The following is a 24,777-nucleotide window of genomic DNA, read 5'->3' on the forward strand; positions in this document are numbered from 1 at the left end:
GAGGCTCTGAAGCTTCTGGCAACTTGCAATTCAAAGACCCGTTGGATCAAGCGGCTTCATTGGTATCATGCGGAGGAGGAGCCCAGTGAGAACTCTGGGCCTGTTTACTTCAGCCAAACACAGGGCACCGTGCTTCTACCTGGAGTCATTGTCCGAGAACTGGTCACACTCTGGGAATTTTGAAACAGTTTTGACCTACGGATTCTGAACTACAGGTGGTGAGTTTGCAACTTGAGAGGCTTTCCTTCGGTATTACGTGGCAAGACTTAATTCCCAAAATGGCAGAGTACCACACAGCTGCAAAGAGTGCTCTTCTTGCCCCCTCTTCTACTAAACATTCAGTGAGGGCAAGTTCTAGTAAGGCAAGAACCACCTCCCAGGGATACCAAAACTCAGGGCCAATCACTTAAAAAATGCCTCTGATAAATTAGACACCAGAAAGCACTTGAAAAACAATTTGCTAAAATGCAAAAGACCTCAATGTGGGAAACTAGAGACTCCAGGCCCTTGCAACCTGACCCCTCTCCGCAACCTAGAGAGAGGCAGGGCCTTCTCTGGATGGCTTAACTGAGCCTGCAGAATTGGGAGCAACTTGTTTCGAACCAGATTTTGTCCCATTTGATTGCCTCTCCATTGCTAGGGGAAACCTACCAGATGTCCCAGAAATATCAGTTCCCTCCGCAACTTTCCCCGTGACAGTGGGAGGAGGCAGAGAACCTGGGCTCCGGCCTAACACAGGAATGCATGAATACATCTTGGAGGCCATTGTCCAAGGGGTAGAAGCAGCACTTCAGCATCGAAGCCAATTTCTCCCAACTCATCCCAACCTGGGTACCCAACCCAGTAACAAGTTCAAATGGAGGAAGACCAGATATCTCTGCAGCAACAACATTCCCCATGGCCATCTGTTCACAGTGGCAAATTATTTTAGAGGAAGGGGAACTTGATGATCAGGAATTGTCAGAGGATGAGGACCTTGTTCAGTCCATCTCTATTTAAGTCTCTCCTCTATAAAGCCAGAGGCACGACCAATCTGGAGGTGGTGGTAGTTCCACAGATCCACCCAAAGAACTGCAGGACCCCGGTGAATGTTCACTGAACCTACGACAGAACAGGACATATTGATAATCAACATAGTTCATCATCAATGGACCAAGTCTGGCTCTGTTACGGCCCCTATTGGGGCCTCTGTACAGTGGGCCCAGAGCTAGAGGAGGTTCTCCAATGGCCCAAGATAGATGCCTCAGTAGCCGCTCTGACTTCTTCAGCTCTCATTTCCTCTGACTTCATGGAGGGTATGAAGGTGGAGGATAAAAAGGCGGAGACTTCCTTCTGCAAAACTCATCAGGCCTTGGCACGGGCTATTAAGGCAGCTACCACTGCCTCTTTCTTTTACAGGGCTTCCCTTCTTTGGCTACAGCAGCTATTAACCAGGGTTCCCCTTAAAGGGACTAGACTGTGCCAGGATATAAATACATTGGGAGTAGCCACTGAATTTTCCGCTTAATGTGGCCAAGTTCACCTTTAGAGTCTTGGCATTGAATGTGACGTCTCATCACCTCTCCTGGCTTCATCATTGGCAGGCTGACATCAGGTCAAAATGGCATCTTGCATCAGTCCCCTTCAAGAGAGGCAATCTTTTCAGGGAGGCTCTAGACCCTATCTTAGTAGAAACTAAGGATAAAAAGGTCTTACCTTTTAGCTATAGGAGGATGGATCGAAGACCCTCACTCTACCCTCGTAGACAGCCATTTTGGCCCACTGACACTGGATTCTCTGTCCCCCAGTTTCAGCGGAATTACTCCCAGGGAACCATCCGTCCCCAGGACAGATGTTCCTTTCGGGACAGGGGCAGGCAACAGCCCTATCCCAAGATACCTTTCCAAGGGTCTGGCAACAGACCCTTTCCATAGATTCAAGTGACTCCCCACTCAAATCTCCCATTGGAAGTGACTCCCATTCATGACTCGGAAAATATCACCTTAGATGTGTGGGTTCTGCAGACAGTGAGGCTGGGTCTCACCCTAGAATTTGTATCCCCTCCTTGACATTTTGTTCAATGCCCCGATCCTAGAAACCCTTCCAAGAAGGAACTTATGGAGACAGAGATTCATCACCTATTGGAAATCAGGGCTATAGAACTGGTTCCAGTAGGTCACGAAGGTTTAGGAATCTACTCGATCTTCTTCCTTGTCCCAAAGCGGTAGGTGGGGTGGAGAGCGATCCAGGACCTGAAGAAGCTCAATGTACATGTGGCATACAAACACTTCAAAATGCAATGCCTTCAATCCATCCTTGGTTGAGAGGGAGATCTCCTAACATTCATAGATCTCAAGGAGGCATACTTACATGTTCCCATCCTCCCATCCCATAGAAAGTTCCTGAGGTTCTGTTATGCAGGCCATCACTATCAATACACACCCTGCTATTTGGCCTATCATCGGCTCCCAGAACCGTCACCAAGCTGTTAGCAGCAATTGCAGCCCATCTCAGATAATTTCCAATACACATGCAATGTTACCTGGATGACATCCTTATAGAATCATTGTGCGTTCTCCACACACAACAGGATCTATGCATCACGATCTAGACATTAAAGGAAGATGGATTCTCCGTGAATGTAAAGAGTCATTTGGTACCCAGTACCAGGCTCCTTCATTTGGGGGCAGTGATAGACACCACTTCCTGCACGATGTCTCTTTCCCAGGACTATCTTGCCAGCATAAGAACACTAAGGACTTAATCAGCTCACAACAGGCATTGCCGCTAATTCTACTGTCCTGACTATTAAGGAAAATATTCCATGGGCACTCTTACATGCCCTTCCATTACAATGGTTTCTGCTACCACACCACAGGTCTGGCACCAGCACCTCCAACTCACAGGTTTGAGTACCTCAGAGGACACTTTGGTCCCTTGGCTGATGGACCTTCTCAGCCATGAAGTAGGGGTGCTTCTTCAAAAAACCCAGCTGGGTGACGGTCACCTCGGATGCCAGTCTTTTTAGCTGGGACACTCATCTCCTATCTCAGATAACTCAGGGGCAGTGGTCACAGGAAGACTTGGAGAACAACATCAACTGGCTGGAACTCAGGGCAGCACACCTGGTCCTATGTCAGTTTCAGGACAGGATATCCAGACGGCATGTAATCCTGCTGACAGACAATGTGGCCACCAAGGCACATGTAAACTGCCAGAGTGGCACTCATTCCAAGGCTTTGATGCACGTGGCGGACCAATTGGATCTCTGGGAAGAGAGTCACATCCTCTCCATACAGGCGGAACACATATCCGGAACAGTCAATGTTTGAGCGGACTGACTGAGGAGGGCCACAATTGATCACTCGGAATGGTGCCTGCATCTGGATCTGTTCCAGCACATCTCCCAAAGGTTCGGTCGACCATCAATGGACCTGTTCGCCACACAAGAGAATACTCATCTCCCGAGATCCTTCACCAGGTTCCAGGCACCAGAAGCAGAAGGCACCGACGCTCTTCACAGCACTTGGCCACACAGCCTCTTGTACATCTCTTCCCCTCATCCCGAGGGTAGTAAGGAAAGTGATCACGGAGGGGACAGAATATAAATGTTCTTTGACATAACTTTAGGGAAATAACATAATATGACCTTATCTGTGTCATAAAAATTAGTCATTATTTCCATGATTTGATGTCAAAAATGTAGCCTTATTTGACAAAGGAGTTTAAAATTCAGGTCTTAAAATTTAAAGTGTTCATTCTTTGCTTTGAAACAAGAGGTTCTGGGCTGTCTTTTAACTGCATCTGACATTTAATAAAGTTTTTTATAGAAACTTTATTATCTTTCCATTTAAAAATACAACAAATTAAACGTGGCATTTGTTAAATTCTTTAATTTTGGTTTATTCTATATGCTAAATCACAGCAAAATATTTGTTGTAATAAATGCCTTTATTACCCTAGTTATGCTGAGTAAGGTTTAACCACTCCTTAGAGCAGTCTCAAATTTCTCTCCCCTGTGTAATACATCCCTCTTCAGATTGCCTGCCTCATCTTTTCTTTATCCCCCCACCACACACATGCACACTCTTTAGTAGTAATAGGAAAAATAAAGAATATCTTCTTAGTAAGTTAGAGTTCCAGAACTGAGAGGTAGAAAATCTTTTCTTAAAAACTTTTGATTTGTGCTGTTTGTAGTAGTAGGCCATCTGGACTGGCAGGATTTCCTCAGAATTCAAAAAATGTTATCTGATTTGAAGATCTGGGGATTGCTCTGAAACTCTGGAAAAGCAGCAGGAAACGTAGACAGAACTGGCAAGAAAGGAAGAGGCCTTGACTTGTCTTGCTTCTGTGTGCAATTCCTTTGTGTTTCCTGTGTGTTTTTAAACTTAATTTTTTTAAATTTTTATCCTATATTATTGTATATTTTAATATTTTATTATTAGTGGGGTATGCATGCGGAGAATGTCTGGCCAGTATGTATGAGGGGATTGAGAATGTGGCCTGGAGCCCCCTCCACTGAGTGCAGAAGCAGAAGTGGATGGGGGCCCGGTCCCACCTCTCGTCCCAGAGTGTATGATACGAATGGCCTGCTGGGGAGAATGGGGGCCGTGGGAGGGTAGGGGGGGGGGGTCTATGGTGATGGTGACGGGCCGGACAATTCCGGTCATGTTTGGGAGAGGCAGGTACAATGGGAGTTTCAGGGCTGGCCATTACCAGGAAGGAGGGCTCGCTATGTTACAGCGATCCCTCGTTCCGGCCCTGAAAACTCAACCCAAGGACCAAGTGGCAAGAGATGTCAGGGCCCTGACCTCAGGTTGCTACTGCTAAATGCCAGGTCTGTGATTCAGAAAGCTCCCCTCGTCTGGGACTTAATATTAGACGAGGGGGCAGATCTGGCATGTATTACTGAGACCTGGCTGGGCCATGAGGGAGGAGTCCCCCTCGCAGAAATGTGCCCAGAAGGGTTTCAGGTGCTGCACCAACCCCGACACCAGGAAGGGGTGGGGGAGTGGCAGTTGTCATCCAGAAATCATTAGCACCTTGTGGGATGCCTGCTCCGGAAATTGTCAGGTGTGAGTCCCTTCTGGTAAAGCTGGACCTTGGGGGTCAAGTGGCCTTGTTGTTAATGTATCTACCTCCCAGCTGCGTTACAACAGCCCTGCCTTCGCTCCTGGAGTCAGTAGCCGGATTGGCGGTTGAGTTCCCCAGACTTATAGTACTGGGGGACTTTAACCTGCCATCTCTCGGTGAACGCTCTGATGGGGCGCAGGAGTTCATGGCTTCCATGATAGCCATGGACTTGACCCAGGTAATTCAAGGTCCGACTCATACAGCGGGACACACTCTTGACCTTGTGTTTCTCTCGGGGCAGTGGAGATGTGATCTGGAACTGAAGGGCATAAAGACCTTGCCCTTGTCATGGTCAGATCACTTCCTACTGAGGCTTGATTTTCTGAAACTACTCCCCCACTGCAGGGAGGTGGAACCGATTAAATGGTTCCGCCACAGGCGCCTGATGGATCCTTTGAGATTTCAGACAGAGCTTGGGGAGATACCTGACTCCCTTGCCCACAGTCTGACGGAGTCCTTGGCCGCTGCTTGGAACAGAGAGGCGGCTGGGGCTCTTGATCGGATTGCGCCTTTGCGGCCTCTCCGCCGCAATGGATCCAGTCTCCAACCTCCCTTTTGTAGGGAAGGTTGTTGAGAAGATGGTGGCCTTTCAGCTCCGACGGACCTTGGATGAAGCAGATTATCTAGATCCCTTTCAGTCTGGTTTCAGGCCTGGTTACTCCACCGAAACTGCTTTCGTTGCGCTGACCGATGATCTGGTGGGCCAGGGATAGAGGATATTCCTCTATCCTGGTGCTTCTTGACCTCTCAGCGGCCTTCGATACCATTGACCATGGTATCCTTCTGCGACTATTGGGAGAGGTGAGAGTGGGAGACACCGTGTTACAGTGGTTCTCCTCTTACCTCTCGGATAGGTCGCAGTTGGTGTTGGTTGGAGGACAGAGGTAGACCCCTAGGCGCCTAAAATATGGGGTGCCTCAGGGCTCGGTCCTGTCCCCTCTCCTATTTAACATCTACATGAAGCTGCTGGGTGAGATCATTCGTCAGCACGGGGTCAAATATCATCAATACGCAGACGATACCCAGTTGTATCGGTCTGCCCCGTGCCAACTCAGCGAAGCGGTAGAAGTGATGTGCCAGTGCCTGGAGGCTGTCAGCGTCTGGATGGAGTAAACAAGCTGGCACCGAGTGGCTATTGATGTTGCCCCCCAAGAACGGACCAGATATTCCATCTCTTAGCCTGGGGGGCGAAATTCTTCACCCCTCAGAGAGGGTCCACAACTTGGGTGTCCTCCTGGATTCTCAGCTGACATTAGAATACCACCTGTCGGCTGTGACCAGAGGGATTTTGCCCAGGTTCACCTGGTGCACCAGTTGTGGCCCTATCTGGACCGGGAGGCACTTCAAATGGTCACTCATGCTCTCGACAGGTCTAGGCTTGATTACTGTAATGCGCTTTACTTGGGGCTGCCCCTGAAGAGTGTTCGGAGACTACAATTGGTCCAGAATGTGGCCGCGCGAGCGATATCGGGTGTACCTAGGTACACCCATGTTACACCTATCCTCCACGAGCTGCACTGGCTTCCCATCGGTCTCCGAACACGCTTCAAGGTGCTGGTCGTTACCTTTAAAGCCCTACATGGCTTGGGACCTGGATATCTGCGGGACCGCCTCCTGCCACATACCTCCCAACGACCTATAAGATCTCACAGGCTGGGCCTCCTCCGGGTACCGTCGACCGGGCAATGCCGGTTGGTGACTACTCAGGGGAGGTCTTTGTCTGTAGCTGCCCCGCCCCTGTGGAATGATCTATCCGCAGAGATCTGGACCCTTCCCACTCTGTTTGCCTTCCGTAACGCCACTAAAACCTGGCTGTTCCGGCAGACCTGGGGCTGTTGACCCCAAAATACGGTCCAGCCCCACTTAGAACGGAGTGTATGGTTTTTTTTTAAAATCTGTCTTTTCTTTCCTTCTATTCTTTTTTGATTTATTTTGTATTGTAAGCCACCCGGAGTCCTACGGGATTGGGCGGCATATAAATGTTATTAAACTTTAAACTTTGCACTCATGAACCTCTGCACTGGTACAGTATAGCTTTCTTTTTTGTGAACTGATAATGCCAGTGATTATATCTCTCATATCTCACTTTTCCAGGGAGGAAATTCTGATCTTATTCTTATCTGAATATTTTACTATCCTATCAACGCAATATTTATCAAATCAAATCTGTAAAAGAAAAACAAACTTCTGCTGGTTCATTGGTATACATAGTTTTCTCTTAATTAGCAGATGCTAAAATATTTCAGTACCAGTCTGATTACGTATATTATTAGTTTGATGTTTGTAGATGGAGGAAAGTTAGCTACTTTATCATTATGTTCATCACACAATTTGAAGTGAATTTGAGTGGCTTACAGTAAGATAAAGATATACAAACAGTATACAAATATCCAAAGAATTTTAAATATGACAATGGATTAAAATTTCAAAAGTTAAAACAGCCTAAAAAACATGGGTTTGGAGGGAGATATGTGGGGTTGCTTTCTCTGTTAGCTGTTTACCTCCAGCTAACAACTTCTCCTTCTCTAATCCCATGCCAGCCAGCATAACCAGGTTTTAAGCCTTCTCTATTGGTTTTATTGTTGGGAGCCACCCAGAGTTGCTTGAGATGTATGGCTATGTAAATGTTTTAAATAAATAAATAAATAATCTGACATTGAGAAACATAATTAGCAAGTTTAGGAGAAAGTAAATTGAAATCAGATGAACTTAAGTACTGCATACTGCATAGCTGTGGATAGCATTTAGAAATACCAAAGGGAATTAAATCACAGTTTGGTTTATCTATTTACAAATTTACATGCATTTTGGTATATATGTTTTACTTTTTTATGCTCTGGTTCAGCTCAGCTATTGATAGGTACACACAACCAATGTTAGGTGCAACCTTCCTGCTAATCTATTCTGGATCAGAATTGTTTTGAATCCTATACATTCAAGAAAATAAGCAACATTTGGTTTGGTTTTTTAAATTTTCATAATATTTTAACTAAATAGTTAATCAACACTTTAAGATCATGCGTTGATTGATGTTTGCGGAAAAATATAATTTGACTAAACAACAATAGTAATTGACAGTAAAAAGGCTTTGCAGTACATCTGAATTTGAGATAAAACTGGTGATGTTAAAAATGCTATGGAATGGTTCCATGTTCCATAATTGAGTAATTAGAATGTAGTACTTCATTTCCTGGAATGTTTCTAGGAGAGAACTGGATAAACACTATTATAGAAATTTTAGCATTTAGATTTTATGTGGCTTGTATTTGGCTACAGTTCACACTGTTTAAAAAGCAAACATGTCCATCATCATAAGACGGTGAAAGGATGCTAGTGGCAGAAACAGCAGTGGTAATGAGATTTACAGAGCAGGTCCCAATCTAGTAAAAATTTGGTCTTGCTGACTGAATAATATTTCTGATTCTTATTAAATATTAAATGTTTTTTTAAAAATATACAGATCCCTGCAATATCTTGAAAGCTGCAGTGTTGGAATTCCTCTGTATGGGGGCAATGCCTAAACATTTTTTTAATTTAAATTGTGGTTGGCATGTGGTACTTTATATTGTAGGAGAAAAAGTCTGAGCTTGTAAGATGGGACAATTTAATAGTGCGGAAGCCACATTGAGTTCCTGAGAGAAAAATGGTGGAATTCATTTTCTTGTCCCTGTTTGGTGGTTTAACAAATGGTTTGAAACATTTTTTTATAAGAACATTGTATTCCTTTTTAAGGTAAAATATTTTCTACTTAGCCTCCAGCTGTTCAAGATAATAAGTTTGCCAGCCGAAGAATATTGGAGATGTAACTGAATAATAGAGATCATCTACAAACTGTCTCTACAAACTGATGTCCTTCAGATGTGTTAGAGCTACAACTTCAGAATGTCATACTTTTGACCATACTGATTTGTAATTTGGTGGGGGGTATATGTTAACTTGGTATATTCAGGGGTGGACTTCAAAAATGTTTAGCAAGGGATTCTCTGCCTGGTTGCTGGGTGGGTGTGGCCATGGTGAGCATGACCTAGTTGGCCTCCTGCACCACAGCAGTGGTGGTGGTGTTTTTGCCCTCCCTGGGCTCCGGAGGCTTTCCTTGAACCTCTGGAAGGTTGAAAATGGCCTCCACAAGCTCCAGAGACCATCTGGAGGCCAGAAACAAGCCCATTTCCGGCCTTCCCAAACTTCCAGTAGGCCCATTTTTCACCCCTGAACCTCCATGGGCACCCTGCACTTACCTTCATCCAAAATGGGGCCTCCTAGAAGGGGTGGGGTGGGTGGGGCCAGCCAGGAGTGCGATTTGGGGGTTCTCCAAACTGCACAGAATCTTAGTTAAGGGTTCTCCTGAACTCCTGCGAATCCCCAGAAGCCCACCCCTGGTATATTTCAAGAACATCTAGTTGCGGATATGGATGAAATATCTGAGAACTTGTTGAAGTTCTGAATGGGTAATTTCCAACAGGTTATTTCAATTGTCTAGGTAAATTATTTATTTTCTGCTGCTCCTAATAAAACTAGGTTTTTTTTCATCAGGATTAATATAATTTATTTTTTTAAAATCTTAAATATATGACCAATAAAAGTGGCACAGAACAGAATAAATAAAGTTAAACAATAAGTACATTTTCCTTATAACACAGTACATTAAATGGGAAGCATCACAAGTGCAGAGAAAGCTTCTTTTCTTGAGACCTTTGACAAAACTATGCAGCAATTTATTTTTCCTATATGTATTTATTGGCTTTATAAATTGGCTTTTCACTTTGGACAGCACTCATGGCATTTAAAAATAAAGAAATATTGAATATTTAAAATGCAGATAGAATGCTAAAATCATTTAACAATTAAAGAACTAATGAAAAACATGTATCTTCATATATTTTCTAAACACTGTGAGATTGGAAGCCAATGCATGTAGCATCCTCTCCTGCTTACAAGACCTTCTGAAAGTGAGAGTATCTTCACGAAGACCTTTTTTGCTAACTTTACATAGACTTCAAAGGTAAAGTCACCCAATTGCAAAATCATTCAAGGAGACATACAAAGCAGCTTGTACATAATAAAAGCAAGAAACAAAATGACTATGTAGCTGTGTGGAAGAAGGACAGAAACATCGATAACATCTTATTTCAATGTAGGTTTACAAATCATTTGTGTTTTCCAGAAGATCAAGATTTTTAAGAATTTTCTTAAAGTTCTTCAACTCCAAGAAGAATACTATTCCAGAGGTCAGGGATAGCAGCAAAAATTGTGTCTGGTGATTTGCAGCACGTGCAGATATTTCATGTATACACAATCCCTGTACTTTGTACTGCTTAGTAGCCTAGCTGCCACATTTTATACCAAGTATAACTTTTGGACAATTTTCAATGGTTAACCTGTGAAGAGGATGGTGTAGTAATCGTCTATGGAGCTTCTCGGTTATCCAGGTTATGGTTGTCCCAAAGGTGCTTTTTCAAGAGGCAACTGGACTTTGTGGTTTTTCTTTGAAGACATCCAAGAACCTTCTTCAGATCTGACTGGATGGTGGGGAATGAAATTTCCAGCCAGAATTGAAGTAGCTTCTTGTATGAAAAGTGAAACGTCTTCAAAGAAAAACGTCATCCAAGAAGCTTCCTCAACCCTGACTGGAAATTCCATGGCCAAATCACTAAAACTATTTTCTATCTGCCTTAACATGACTATAATCAGCATAATACAACATAAGCAGATCTCTTTATTGTGATTCTTTGATTATGTGCCATAAAATCTGTCAACTGTTAGCAACCATGTAGACAAAACTTATCCAGGATGATCTATCCTAACCTAGCACTTCAGGTTCTAATGATGTACTTCTCAGGGTTGTGATTTAATCCATTTTGCTGCTGGTTGTTCTCTTCTTCCTTTTTTTTTCAACATGGAATTCTCAAGAGTGCTACTATGTGTCCAAGCTATATAATTTCAACCTGATTATTTGTGCCTTGAGTGTAAATTTTGGATTGATTTGTTCTATGATCCGTTTGTTTATCCATTGTATTCTCAAAATCAAAGTTCAAGATATCAATATTTGTTCTATCTTGCTTCTTCAAACCAAATTTTCTTTTCCATAGAGCATCACAGGGAAAATTTGCCTACATAATTGTGATCTTTATAGGTCTAGGCAGAGTATGAAAACATTGAAATACCTTTTCCAGTCCCTTTATTGCTAGTCTGCAGCTATTTCCTAATTTTTCATAGTCAGTCCAAAAGTGCAGAAGCTTTACACCACTTCAGTCTCCTAATTGTTAGTCCTAGGACAGATTGCTACTGTGTTTCCCTAAAAATAAGACCGAGTCTTATATTAATTTTGGTTCCAAAAGACGCATTAAAGCTTATTTTCCGGCTAGGTCTTTAGGGGAAACATAGTATACTTGTCATTTGTTTGGCTTTCTTTATATTTAATCTCAGACCCATTTTTTACTATGGTCTTGGAATTTTATTACTAGAATTTACATGTTTAGCTGTCACAGTAATGTTATAAGCATGGGCTATTGTTGATTTTTCTTTCAATTTTTAAACCACATTTATCTTCTATTAATGTATTTTCCTTGTATAGATTCAATAATGAGGAGACAGTTTTAAATTTTGACTCCTTTCTTTACCAACCTGGAACTAATCCATTTTGTCATACTTTGTAGGTTTTGTATGAGGACAGTGAGATATTGTGAGATTCCCATTTTCAGCTGAACATGACTGATACAATAGAAGGTCTTTCTATAACCAGTGAAGCGTATATTAACTTTGTTTTCTTATTCTTTGGCTTTCTCAATTATCCAGAATGTACCAGCAACTTCTTTTGTTCCTCAACATTTTCTAAAATAATTGGAAACATTTAAAATGTCCCCTTCCATGGAGAATGGTATATACTGTTCTAATCCAGGGGTGGGCAATTAATTTTCCTAAGGGGACACATAAGAAACTGATATTGTTGTCGAGGGCCAAACCAATGTAACTTGATTTGATGTCTCAAGCTCTACCACCTCAACTCCTCAAGCTGCTTCAGACAAGGGGCAAAGACTGTGAAGGCATAGTAAAGGGCTTTCTCATCTTGTTCTCGTGTGGCTGCCAGCTGACTGAAGGAGTTAGACCCGACTGGGCTGCTTCTCCTGCCTCTTGCAGCTTGCTTAGTTACATTTGATTTCTAATTTTTTATTTATCTCTTGCGAGCTTGACAGGGACGGCCAAAGAGCCAGATGTGGCCCGGGGGGGGGGGGCATAAAATACCCAGGTCTGCTATAATCTATATTGGATTCTAAGCATTTTTTACTACCATGTGAAATTAGGGATATTATATACCAATTTGCATATTTTGTTAAGTCTCCTTTTTGGTACTTCTAACTTTACTTCCCACAAGACCTTTTGTGTGGGTAGAAGCAGTTGCATATAGGTGCTTAATGTAAGATACGGGTTTCAACAATTTCTCACTTCTAATGGAGAGGTTTATAGTAAAGACATTTATTCCATAGTTCCTCCAAATGTTGCCACCTTGTCTGGGAATTCTGGGAATTACAATCCCAATACATTTGATGGATTCAAGAGTGCCTCTATAATAATGATACTGTACATGCAGATACCAAAATATGTCCAAAAGTCAGTCCACTTTGAATAAAGTTGAGACTTTAAAAAAAAATTATAAATATTTTCACAGTTTTATTGTATTTCTCCTGTTTGTATTATGTAGATTGGTTGTTTCTATTTTATTTTTGGTGAGCACAAACTTTTATTTTGATGGAATGTACAAACAGTTCTTTTTTAGAATGTTATGGCACACCTTGAAAGCACCATCTCTTTTATTCCCACAGATGATAGCATTTCTGCAGCAAGTACCTCTGATGTCCAAGATCGCCTTTCGGCTCTTGAACTGAGAGTGCAGCAACAAGAAGATGAAATCACAGTGTTGAAAGCAGCTCTGGCTGATGTATTGAGAAGACTTGCCATCTCAGAAGACCATGTTGCATCTGTGAGAAAATCGGCACCTGGTAAAGGTAAGACAGCCCTTCTCTGCCTATCTTTTTCATTTAAGATTAAGTGTGTGTCATCTATGTGTTATGCATTAGTGAAGCTCATTAGGCTCACCAATTAAACATTTAATAATATATCATTTCCAGAATTACAGGTTTTTCACACATGTGCTCCAAGTGTGATATAGCAGTTGTATCTAGCAATTTGACATCCTGTGGAATTATTTCAAAGAACTTCCTCTCTACAACTAAATTATTTTCAGTAATAATCATGAAATGAAAAGAAGAATGGCCACACATACAGTGAATATTTTATTTTATTGAATTTTGTATATATAACCTTGACAGTAAAAAGAAAAAATATATAAAATAGGGGGGAAACCAAATGGATTTTATATAAAAATATTGGGAAAATAATTTTTGTATATTGCCTGTCATGGTACTAATTTATCTTCTTTGTAGATTCATGTTCAATAATGTGATACCCAAGCCTAAGTGAGACAGCGAGATCCATTCAAGTTCAATTATTTATTAGCTTACATCTAATGGCCAGACCAAAGCTATAGCTTTCTTACCTACTAGATATGAGAAATGCTAAATGTTGAACATCTTCCTCTAGCTCAAGACTGAGTAGTGTGTTAATTCAGGTCTCTTTTGCATTGCCAAAAGTCTCCCACAGTTCTCCTGCAGGTGCACAATTGCCAGATTATTTAGTCTGCCTTTGCTCATCTAGAGTTATCTAGGTTTTTTGCAGTATTTAGCAATTATTATTTTAGTGTCAGTGATGTATAATCTTTCATTGCAGTTCTTGCATTAAAGCTGAGGTGAATCCACCTGATTTCCATAATTCCTAGAAATTTATCTCCTGTATGGATTTACCAATATCAGTATGCTAAGCTTCCTTGAAACTAGGAGTAGATCTCCTATTTCTAACTGTAATAATAACCTATAATTTTCTGAGAGTGTGAGATTTGGGTTGTTCTAAGTAATTATAAGTATTTAGATATTATATTCTCAAAAATTGTTAGGAAAAATCTTAAACATAAGAGTACATTTGGCAAACAAATCACAAAAAATCCATTTTACAGTAAATTCCAAAAATTGCAATACTTTTCACATCTTTATTTCTTCAGGATTAACTCTAGTAGCTTTCTTTAAAAAAATAATTTATATTGAACAACTTTTTCAACAATAATTAAAATAGTATAAATTTTGAATCAAATAATAAAAACTAATAAGAAAAAATTAATAATAGAGAAAAAGAAAAAATATAAAAAGTGCTTTCTGATTTTCTTGACAGCGGTTATAGATAGTTATATTTTACCTTCTCATACAGGTTATACAATAATTGGCTTCCTTTTACTCTGTTTCCCCCAAAATAAGACCTTCCCGGATAATAAGCCCAATCAGGCTCTTGAGCGCTGTCACTAAAATAGGCCCTTCCCTGAAAATAAGCCCTCAGCAAAAATATTGCAGCCATGAGGTGACCACGCTCGCCGCCTCCTGCACTTCAAAAATAATAAGGCCAAGTGCTTGTTTCGGGGGTCAAAAGAAAATAAGACCCTGTCTTATTTTGGGGGAAACATGGTGTAAGTTACCTGAGTCTAGTGTCCTTCAAATATATCCATAGTTGAAAACTTTCCACTCAATATCTTGACTTTGTTTTAGTTTTTGCCACATTACAGTATAGAACAGTATAGAAAAAAACAGTTGCTTGGTTTTGAATAAAGCTTTAAAGTTCTCAATACTTTTTCACCATTTGGTAAAGATTTCTAAAACATGAAGAACACTGGAACTACCAATGCCTCACCCATGCTTTGTGGTGTCCTGCAGCTGCCTGTATGTGCTGAATTGTACCAAGAGTTCACTGATGTATCACTAGCTCCAATTCTCTGGCTGTTGTTGCACTGCTCTCCTGACCACCAATTACTGTTCTGCATAATTTCAGCTGTTTAGTAGTTGGAGTAGAGACACAGATACAGCAGCAAAGCTAGATACAGGTTGCTGCTGCCAGCTTCCTTGCCTTTGGCAGTACCACAATATTGCCTGCACTTGGGACCATCTCCTCATCCTCACCTGGCCTTCGCTATGCCATAATATGATATTCCTTCCTAATTTCGTGCATTCCAGATGTCTTTCTGTAAAATCTTGCCCTCTCCTTGGTGAATGAAAATATTGTATGCTAATAATGGACAGTGCGGTAATAGGACATCAAATTGAAAGAAGCTGATTCAGGATCATCTGCAATGTGGCAGTTAAGTTGTATGCAGAAAAGATGTGAAAGTTTACCCAAGAGAAAATGCAAAAATAATTTGAGAGATGTTGTCTAACAATTAACTCTTCTCACATTGCTGTTGTTGCTTTTGAAAATATAGGAGTAAGGACAACATCTTTTCAATGACTTTCCTAAGGGTTTCATATCTGGGCTGCAAAAATCAAAACAGCCTATAGATGGCAGAAATACAGAGAAGTATTTTCTGCCATCTAGCAATCTGATGCCTTTCCTACCCTTTAAGTAAAGATTTTTTTCTATATTATATGTAGACTAAATCGGGTGGGTTTCAAATTTTTTTACTACCGGTTCTGTGGGCATGGTTAGGTAGGGGGCATGTGACTGAGTGGGCAAGGCCAACTTGGCATCATTCATGCACACTCAGTCACATGACCCTCCACCTAGCCACACCCACTGAAATGGCGAAAAATTTTGGGACAAAGGGAAAGGGGGAGAAGAGAGGGGAAAACCTCCAAAAAATAGTCTGCCGGAGGATTTAGGGTATGGAAAAGCTATAAGTTTCCTAGAAGGAATCGAAGCATTCACCTTTGCAGCCCAGAGACCACACCGGTGTTTATAAATCCACCAGGCAAGTGGGGGGAGGGAAACAACGGGAAGGAAAGGGTGGGAGATAGGAAAAAATGCAGGCGGAGGCACTGGACTGTGTAAGCAGGGCATGAGAGAGGGAGGAAAGTTCACCTGATGCTGGCTTGGGACAAGGGGCGGAGGAGAAGGAACCAGCTGCAACCCCAAAAAACACCCCAGGCCCAGTGAGGGCCATGGGAATTCACAGAGCCTGGATTGCACATGCATGCTTATGCCCTGCAGTCGTAATACTGTTGCCTAAAGGACCATAGAAAGACAATTCTGGATTGTATCAACAGATCCTGCATTAATCCTAACAACCCTGAAGTACTAAACTTTGTTTGTTTGTTAGATTTAGTTTCCTTCAGAACTTCAAGGTGGTCTCCACTATGTCCCACCCAATTCAACTACTGCCTCTCTTCTTCCTCTTGCAAATTCACCTTGATTGGGCTGAAGTCTTGCTCGCTTTTGCTACTGTTCATTTTCTCCGCTGCCGGCCCAAAATGCCCTCTTTGCCTCTCCTCTCCGCAGTGCTTCTGGGCTGAGGGGCCACAAATGGGCAGGCACAGCGAGGGAGGGGGGAAATAGCAAGGCTCACACCCTGGCTACCATCAGCTGCCCTGAGCAGCATGCATAGGGTTCTGGCACACCCACCCCACCCCAGGTTCTCCATATTGCATTCCGTTTTTATGCCTTCGGGTGGAGCAGAGGAGCCGCTTGACTTTATCAAACTCCTGCACTGGCTAAGTTGAGCAGTGGCAACCGGAGGCGTCCAGCCAAGCAGGGCCTGGGCGGGCTGCGGAGCACAGAGCCATGATGCCGCACAGGGACCGCTTCCCTCCACCTGAAGGAACAAAAATGGAACGCAAACGGAAAACAATAGGCAGGGTGCGAGCCCCGCTTCTTTCCCCCTCCCTCCCCTCACCTGTTTTCCTTTTGCATTCCATTTTTGTGCCTTTGGGTGGAGGGAAGCGGGCTTACTCGGCATCCTGGCTCGGCATTTTGCAACGTGCCTTGGTCCTGCTTGGCTGGGTGCTTTCCATTGCCACCGCTCAACTTACCAGTGCAGGAATTTGATGAAGCCGAGCAGCTCCTTGGCGGGGCCCAGATCCAAACTAAGCCCGTACATTTCCCACCACCACTGCCCTCTCCTGCCGCCGCCACCCTCTCCAGCATGCTGCCCCCATCTCCGCCGCAGCTACAATGGCGGTGGCTTTGGGAGACGTTAGCTGGTGGGGAGGAGGGGCTAGGCTAGTACAAATGCTTACCTGTGTGTAGGCAAGTGGAGGCAATTCTGTAAATGCATGTGGTGAAGGCGAAGCAGGGTGAGTTCAGGGCCGTGGCCAGCCAGCCATCACTACCAGTTTGGCGACCCACACTCAATTACCACTACCAGTTCGCCCAAACCACCTCTGGACTAAACCTTGAATAATTGACAAATAAAGCATGTGTTTTGCTAAAGAACTATGACTTTTCCCCTAATGTCTTGAGAATAATTTGCAGTTAAATAACCAGGGAATAGGATTAAGAGAAGAAAGAAAGTACTTTTAAGTGATTATTTGCCTTTGTCTAAAAATGTAAAATTGGGTATATTTTGCAAAGATAGTCATAAAAAGGCAGATGTTTCACTTTATATTAATAGCAGTGGCAAGAAATTTTATTTCCTGTAAAATGACTTTAAAAAAATACCCACTCTAGTTTTCACTGGGCATTTTCTAAAGTTAGTGCCATAATGGAAACAGAAAATAGTTTTTCGGAGAAATCGTTTACAAAGAAAATTATACCACTGCTGGGATGCTAGTTCCTCTTTACTGCTAGCTTGATTCATGAATTTACTTCTCCAAACAGCACATCAAGGAAACAATATGCAAGAATGTAATAAAGAAAAGAAACTCTTAGTACATTATTGAGTAGGTTTTATTCTACTTTTTCCTAAAGCATTAGAATGCCATCAAATGAATTCAAACCCCAAATAAATCCAAGGCATTAACCAATGCCTTAAAAAGTATAAAGTACAGTATATTACAAAGGTTGTTTAAATTGAAATCTAATATATCTGAGCTAAAGTAGTGTAGGAATAGAAGTATCAGGTGGGTGATACTGATAGTGATATATTATGACTGATACAGAGCCATAGTGGCACAGTGGTTAGAATGTAGTATTGCAGAGTACTTCTGCTGACTGCTGGCTGCCAGCAGTGTTGGCAGTTCGATTCTAACCAGTCAAGATTGACTCAGCCTTCCATCCTTCTCAGGTCAGTAAATGAGGACTCTAGATTGTTGGGAATAATATGCCGACACTGTAAACTGCTTAGAAATGGTTGTAAAGCACTGTGAAGCAGTATATAAGTTTAAGTGCTATTATATATTATCAGTGACTGATATATAATCACTGAATTTATTTGTTGTGCTTCAAACATTCAACCACTTGCATGGAATGCTGTTCATTTTTATGGCATATTTTAAGCCTGATGGTTAGCAGTAGTAAGAGAAAAATAAAAATATAAGTAAGTAGGCTTTTGCTATAGTCCTATTTAAAAAAAAACATTCTATAGAAAAAAAGTATTGAAAAAATGCACATTTGGATATGTGTATATATTGTGAGTAAGTGAGTGGAAGAGAGAAAAAATGAGAGATGGATATGTAAGTTTATACATACTTGGTTTATCTTCTTTAAAAATATTGTGATATGTAAAGCTTTAGATTTTCATGTAATGAGGATCATATATACATGGAGGAAAGAAGTTATTGAGCAAATTGGCCTGTTTGATTTCCAAAGCTTGCCTAGGTATTTTTTTCCTTGGTGGTAGTATCATGGCTTTCTTCAGCCACAATAGCATTATAATCTATTACATATATGGAAGCAAATTGTATTGTTTATATTATTTTACACTTCTGCTACTGTTTAGTTTGCAATATTAATATTTGGATTGAGAGTAGCTGGGTATTTTTAATTTAATAGAACATTGGTGAACAATGTGTCATAAAACAAAGGGTAACTACTTGGTAGTATTGCATGTTGTTTTAATAAGGGGGAAGCAAAAATGAAAATGAAGATGGCACTGTAAGTGAACTTGACATGTAACAAGATTGCTCTTATAAAAGCTGCTGTGTTATTTTAAGAGCCATTTACAGCATTTATAAACCTTTTATTATTGGCAGTAACTACAGTGGAATTCTCATTCCAAAATACAGAAGTATAATAACTGTTTGGATTATTAATTAAAGAAGCAGCACACTATTTCAGACATTTTAGAATTGGTGTCAAGCAACAATGAAATTATGTGGGAAATGGGGCATCTCATACACCTGGTAGATATAGAAGATTGCATATTAAACGCCAAATTCTATTTTAAAAAACCTGAGCAATGTTTACATTAGAGGTAAGCCAAAATTAGATTTGAAGCAGGCAGAGGTGCTTCAGAATCGATGTGGGCATTCTGCGTCTCTGCAGCTCTTTAGAGTTGGTACCTTTTCCTGAGCTTCTCCTCCATTAGATGTTTTGGTTTGTGTCCATCCCTTTGCATCATAGGAGATCAGTTCAGAAATACTATTATAACTGTATAAAGCAAAGAATGAAAAAAGACTGTGGCAAAAGAAAGCAAAGGTGCTGCAAATAGTAATAGACATCTTGGGTGTAATCTCTAAACATCTGAATACTTTTATAGACATTTCTGTTGCTAGGTGAAATATCACATACGCACCATTTAACAACAGCAATTTTGGTAGTACCAGAAATGGGTGTTCAGTCATAACATAACATGGAGGATTGGGCATAAGTATTTATCATGACCCAGGTCTCAGATTGAGACTGAATTTGAATTTGAAGAAACTGCTTCAACGGAACCAGTGGATTGTCAGAGACATAAAGGTAAGAATCATCTGAGGCTGATCAAACACATACATCAACTGAACAGCAGGAGCAGTCAGTTGATATGTCAGGTTTTCCAGCCCTCACACCCAGTGAGTAGAGCAAAAATCAGGACAAAGACATTCTGTGAGGCTTCTTACCAAGCGAGGTAGTAAATCAAAACAGCTGACTACCACCTGATTTAAGCTGCATCCCTCTTAACACTTGTTGGAATCAACTATCTGATCACTGGCTCTTGTGTGACATAGTGTGAATTCTGCTTGTGAAATTCTGACCGTCAGATAACCCTGACTTGGAACTTGCAACCCTGGACTATATTTTGACTATTCTGCATGCCTATTAAAAGCAAATCATTTGGGCAAACTTCTTTCATACACTGTGTTTGTGCTGCATTTCTTCTCTGCTGTTATTTCCTTGACCTTGAGTAAACTACTAATGTCCTTAGAAACTCAGTGTGGGAGTGTATAACTGAAACCAGAGGCAGGATATTACCATTCATTCAGTACTGTCATAGCTTCAAACGGTTGCTGAACAATTGTCATTAAGAACTTCCTGTAATTGTCTATGTTTTGGTCATGGCAAACTCTCACACTTAGAGTGAAAACATCTTAGAAACAACCAGCAGACTATTACAACCATACAAATATCGCCATCATATACAAAGAATAAAAATTCTTTTAAAGAATAAAATTAGCTTCCTTTAAAAATTCTGCTTGATCAATAATTTTATTTAATACGTTTTTGGAAAAATAAACCCTCCATCATTCTCCTGCTTTATTAATAAAGATAATTTTTGCTTCCCAATTATCATTCCTGTGGGGAAAAATTAAGTTATGGAGGACTTTATCTTTCATTTACACAGCTGGGTATTTGACAGAGCTTTAATGAAATATCTCTCTTGAATTTGGCAGATATTATTCTAGGAAAATTATTACAATAGAGATGGAACTCATTATGTGTGGAGGACATTTTCACCACTTTGATCTCCCACACTTTGACTTTAATCTTAATTACCCATACATAGAAATCCATTTGATATTAAGCTCTAATCTGACTCCAGTCCTGAATCAAATGATATCAGTGACTGCTATTGAGGCAATTTATGTCTGTATTTAATATGCACCCTACCATTAATCCATCTTTATATGGGAAGCACAAGAGTGCGGGTCTGTTGTAGTTGTTTCAGGTAATTCAGCTCCATTTAAGAATACCCTCTGTAGCAGCCACATGTATAAAGGGAGCTATTCATTTGTAATGACTCATGGAAACATGTATCATTGGGGCAAATAAAGTTGACCTTACTACATAGCCTGCCTTTAAAAATGATTGGCTTTTCTATGTGAACATCAGTGACACAGAGTAGAGATGTTCAATCATCTGAAATGACCTTTTAAAACAGTGACATTTTCTTTACTAATGTATTAGACTTTTGATTGTGAATAGTACAGAAATTTCATTCTCCAGTTAGGATAGGGCTAAAGAATTTGTTCAGTATCTGCAGGATAAAATCATTCAGATCCGGACAGGCTTGGACTCTGACTGGGTACATTCGGGCGAGTTGATGGGGACGAATCTTGTAGAGACCATCTGGGATGAATTTGACCCTGTGACCCCCCAAGGGCATGGACAGGATTATGGGGAGACTTAGTGCTGCCACTTGTCTGCTGGACCCGTGTCCCTCTTGGTTAGTCTTGGCTTCTCGGGAGGTGACACGAGGCTGGTTCCCGGCAATTACCAATGCTTCATTGAGAGAGGGGTTCTTTCCCACCGCCTTGAAGGAGGCAGTGGTGAGGCCCCTCCTTAAGAAGAACTCCCTGGACCCAGCTTCTTTAGTCAACTATCGTCCGGTCTCCAAACTTCGCTTTGTAGCGAAGGTTGTTGAGAGTGTGCTACCACGTCAGCTTCCCCAGTACCTGGATGAAGCTGTCTACCTGGATCTGTTTCAGTCTGGTTTCAGGCCTGGATACAGCACGGAAACGGCATTGGTCGCGTTGGTCAATGATCTCTGGCAGGCCCGAGACAGGGGTTGCTCCTCTGTCCTGGTCCTATTAGACCTCTTGGCAGTTTTCGATACCATCGACCATGGTATCCTACTGCGACGACTTGGGGGGTTGGGAGTGGGGGGCATCATTTTATGGTGGTTCTCCTACCTGTCAGATCAGTCGCAGTTTGTGTTGACTGGAGAGCAGGGATCTACCCCGAGGGGCATCACTTGTGGGGTACCCCAGGGGTCAGTTCTCTCACCCCTCCTGTTCAACATATATATGAAACCACTGGGTGAGATCATCCGTGATTTTAGGGTACAGTATCATCAGTATGCTGATGATACTCAACTTTTCATCTCTACCCCAAACCACCCAAACGATGCCCTCAATGTGATGTCCAGATGCCTGGAGGCTGTGCAGATCTGGATGGGGAGGAACAGACTTAAGCTCCATCCCTCCAAGACCTAGTGGCTGTGGTTTCCGTCATCCCAATTTGTGCATCTTGTTCCATCTTTGATGATAGGGGGAGAAATTTTAGCCTCCTCAGAGAGGGCCCGCAATCTGGGTGTCCTCCTGGATATGCGGCTTAGTTTAGAAGAACACCTGACGGCTGTAACCACAGGGGCCTTTTACCAGGTTCATCTGGTAGGTCAGTTGCGGCCCTTCCTGGATCGGGATGCTCTGTGCACACTGTCCACAGAGCCCTCGTCCTTTCTCGCCTGGACTACTGTAACAGTCTCTACATGGGGCTGCCCTTGAAGAGCACTCGGAGGCTTCAACTAGTCCAGAATGTCGCCGTGCGGGTTATGGGGGCACCTAGGTGCTCCCATGTTGCACCCCTTTTAGGCGGCTTGCACTGGTTCCCGGTTATCTTCCGGTTGCGATTCAAGGTACTAATTATGACCTTTAAAGCGCTCTATGGCTTAGGCCCAGGATACCTGCAAGACCACCTACTGCCACCGGTAGCCTCCCACCGCCCAGTGCGATCCCACAGAGTTGGCCTCCTCAAGGTGCCGTCGGCCAGAGAGTATTGGCTAGCGACCCTCAGGGGGAGAGCCTTCTCTGTGGGAACGCCATGCCTCTGGAATGAGCTGCCCCCCGAGCTTCGTATAATCCCCGACCTCTGGTCTTCCGATGTGCCCTAAAAAGTTGGGTTTTCCAGAAAGCCAGCCTGACCTGAACAAAACAAAATAAATTAAATGATATATTATTGTTAATTTTAATTGATTTTTTTTAAAAAATGTTATTGTTAATCTTAATTGGGTTTGTTTTGGGGATATTATATGTAATTTTTTTTAACTTTTGTAATATGTGTTTTTTTATGTTGTACGCCGCCCTGAGTCCTTGGGAGAAGGGCGGCATATAAATCCAATAAACCAAACCAAACCAAACTTTTTAACTATACAATTTGGGATGAAAAGACTTTGAATGATGTAGGAGTAGGAATGGATTTCCAGAGGAAAAATTGCAGATTATAGGAACTAGGGGTGCTTCTCAGATGGCCCTGAGGACACAGATAAACCTGCAAGTGTTTCAATGACTCTCTAAAAGAATGCAAATTACCAGCTGTCTGCAAGGAATATAAATCCTTCCATTCCCCACTATCCTATCAGAGGTGAGGAAACTTCTAAATGAAAAGTGAAATGTCTTCAAAAGAAAAAAACAAAAATGTCCAGTTGCTTTCTTGAAAAAACACCTTTGGGGCGAGAATGTGTATAATGTTGGCAGCCCATCTATTATGATTTACTCTGACCTATTATTTGAAAAAATACTGTAAAATTAATACTGTTTTATCAAAATTTTGTGGACCACATTGGGTTCCTCCCTTTAAGCAAACCAATATGTTTAAGCACTACTAAACATGTTTGGCCATCAAGTTGCTGATGACAGTCCATAACATTTCCAGGTCAAGTATGCAGGTGTTAGTTTTTAGCACTTTATCTTAAAATCAGAGTACCTTAATGGCCTTCTTCTCTTGAATGAATTCATTGGATAAGCCTTGTGTCTAAATTCAGTAGATCAGTACTTGAACAGCATTTTAATTGTAAAGTATTCTCCCTCCCCTTAAATAGATTCCGGTTTCCACAAGCAAGTATTATTATTTTTTCAGTAGGATAAACTAGCACTTGCATTCTTGGTCTCTTGTTTCTACTGTTTTATGGTTATGCTATGGTTGTTTGGTTTCACATTTTTAATGTTCTGTTTTGCTATTTTAACAACAGCTTTATATTATTTTTATAAGCTTTCATGAATATTAATGAATGATTTGCATCTATTGGGTAAAATATAGATTAATTTATTCTACTGGGCTTTATTTGAACTGTGTTTTATTACAGTTTATGAATGCAAAAGATTCTACATTAATATAAACTATTTTTATCTCTGGGGAAACAGCACTCTTGAAATGGATTGTTGGGATGGAGAAAGAGCTTTTTATCCCTGTCTTTGTTTACGGCAGTCTTACTTCAGATCACTATTTATCTACAATTGTTAGATTTGGGAAAACAATGCCCTGGTTCTGGGGGATGTAGGAGTTGTAAAAAACAACGTATTGCTGAATATATAACATAGAGTGTCAACATGAGCTATAAATGCTATTGATAACCTTTTAATGCTTGATTGGAAATGTAGAACTAATTCAGGGCGTCCCTCACAGTTCACTGTTCTATGAAATTCCTTTGATGACAGCTTCTGAGATGTTGATCTATAATGATAATGCAGAAGAAGAAAAGAAACTTTCTTGCATTCAAGAGCATATCCTTTTCCATGTCTGGAAAGGAGCTACAAAAATTAATTTGTTAATAGCATTCAGTTGCACTTAGTCAAAAATGGCCTTAATCTACCTTATAAAAGGGAGAAGTTCTGAATCGTGAGTTAATTTCACAGGAATCTGACTCACTTTTAAATAAGAGTTTTTTGGGAAAAATCATGAACACTTTCTTTTGGAAATACCTTACTAAAGTTTATCCATTGTTTA

General features: G+C 41.4%; 1 protein-coding gene across 1 annotated transcript in view; it reads left to right on the forward strand.

The window, feature by feature from the left end:
• Positions 1-24,777, forward strand: part of EML4 (EMAP like 4) — a 128,221-nt gene that overhangs the window by 42,238 nt on the left and 61,206 nt on the right. Inside the window, exon 2 of the mRNA XM_032215322.1 lies at positions 12,930-13,112. Coding sequence (XP_032071213.1) covers positions 12,930-13,112 — 183 coding nt within the window. The remainder of the gene's footprint in view (positions 1-12,929; positions 13,113-24,777) is intronic.

Source organism: Thamnophis elegans, chromosome 4, assembly GCF_009769535.1.
Source record: "Thamnophis elegans isolate rThaEle1 chromosome 4, rThaEle1.pri, whole genome shotgun sequence".
Lineage (NCBI taxonomy): Eukaryota > Metazoa > Chordata > Lepidosauria > Squamata > Colubridae > Thamnophis > Thamnophis elegans.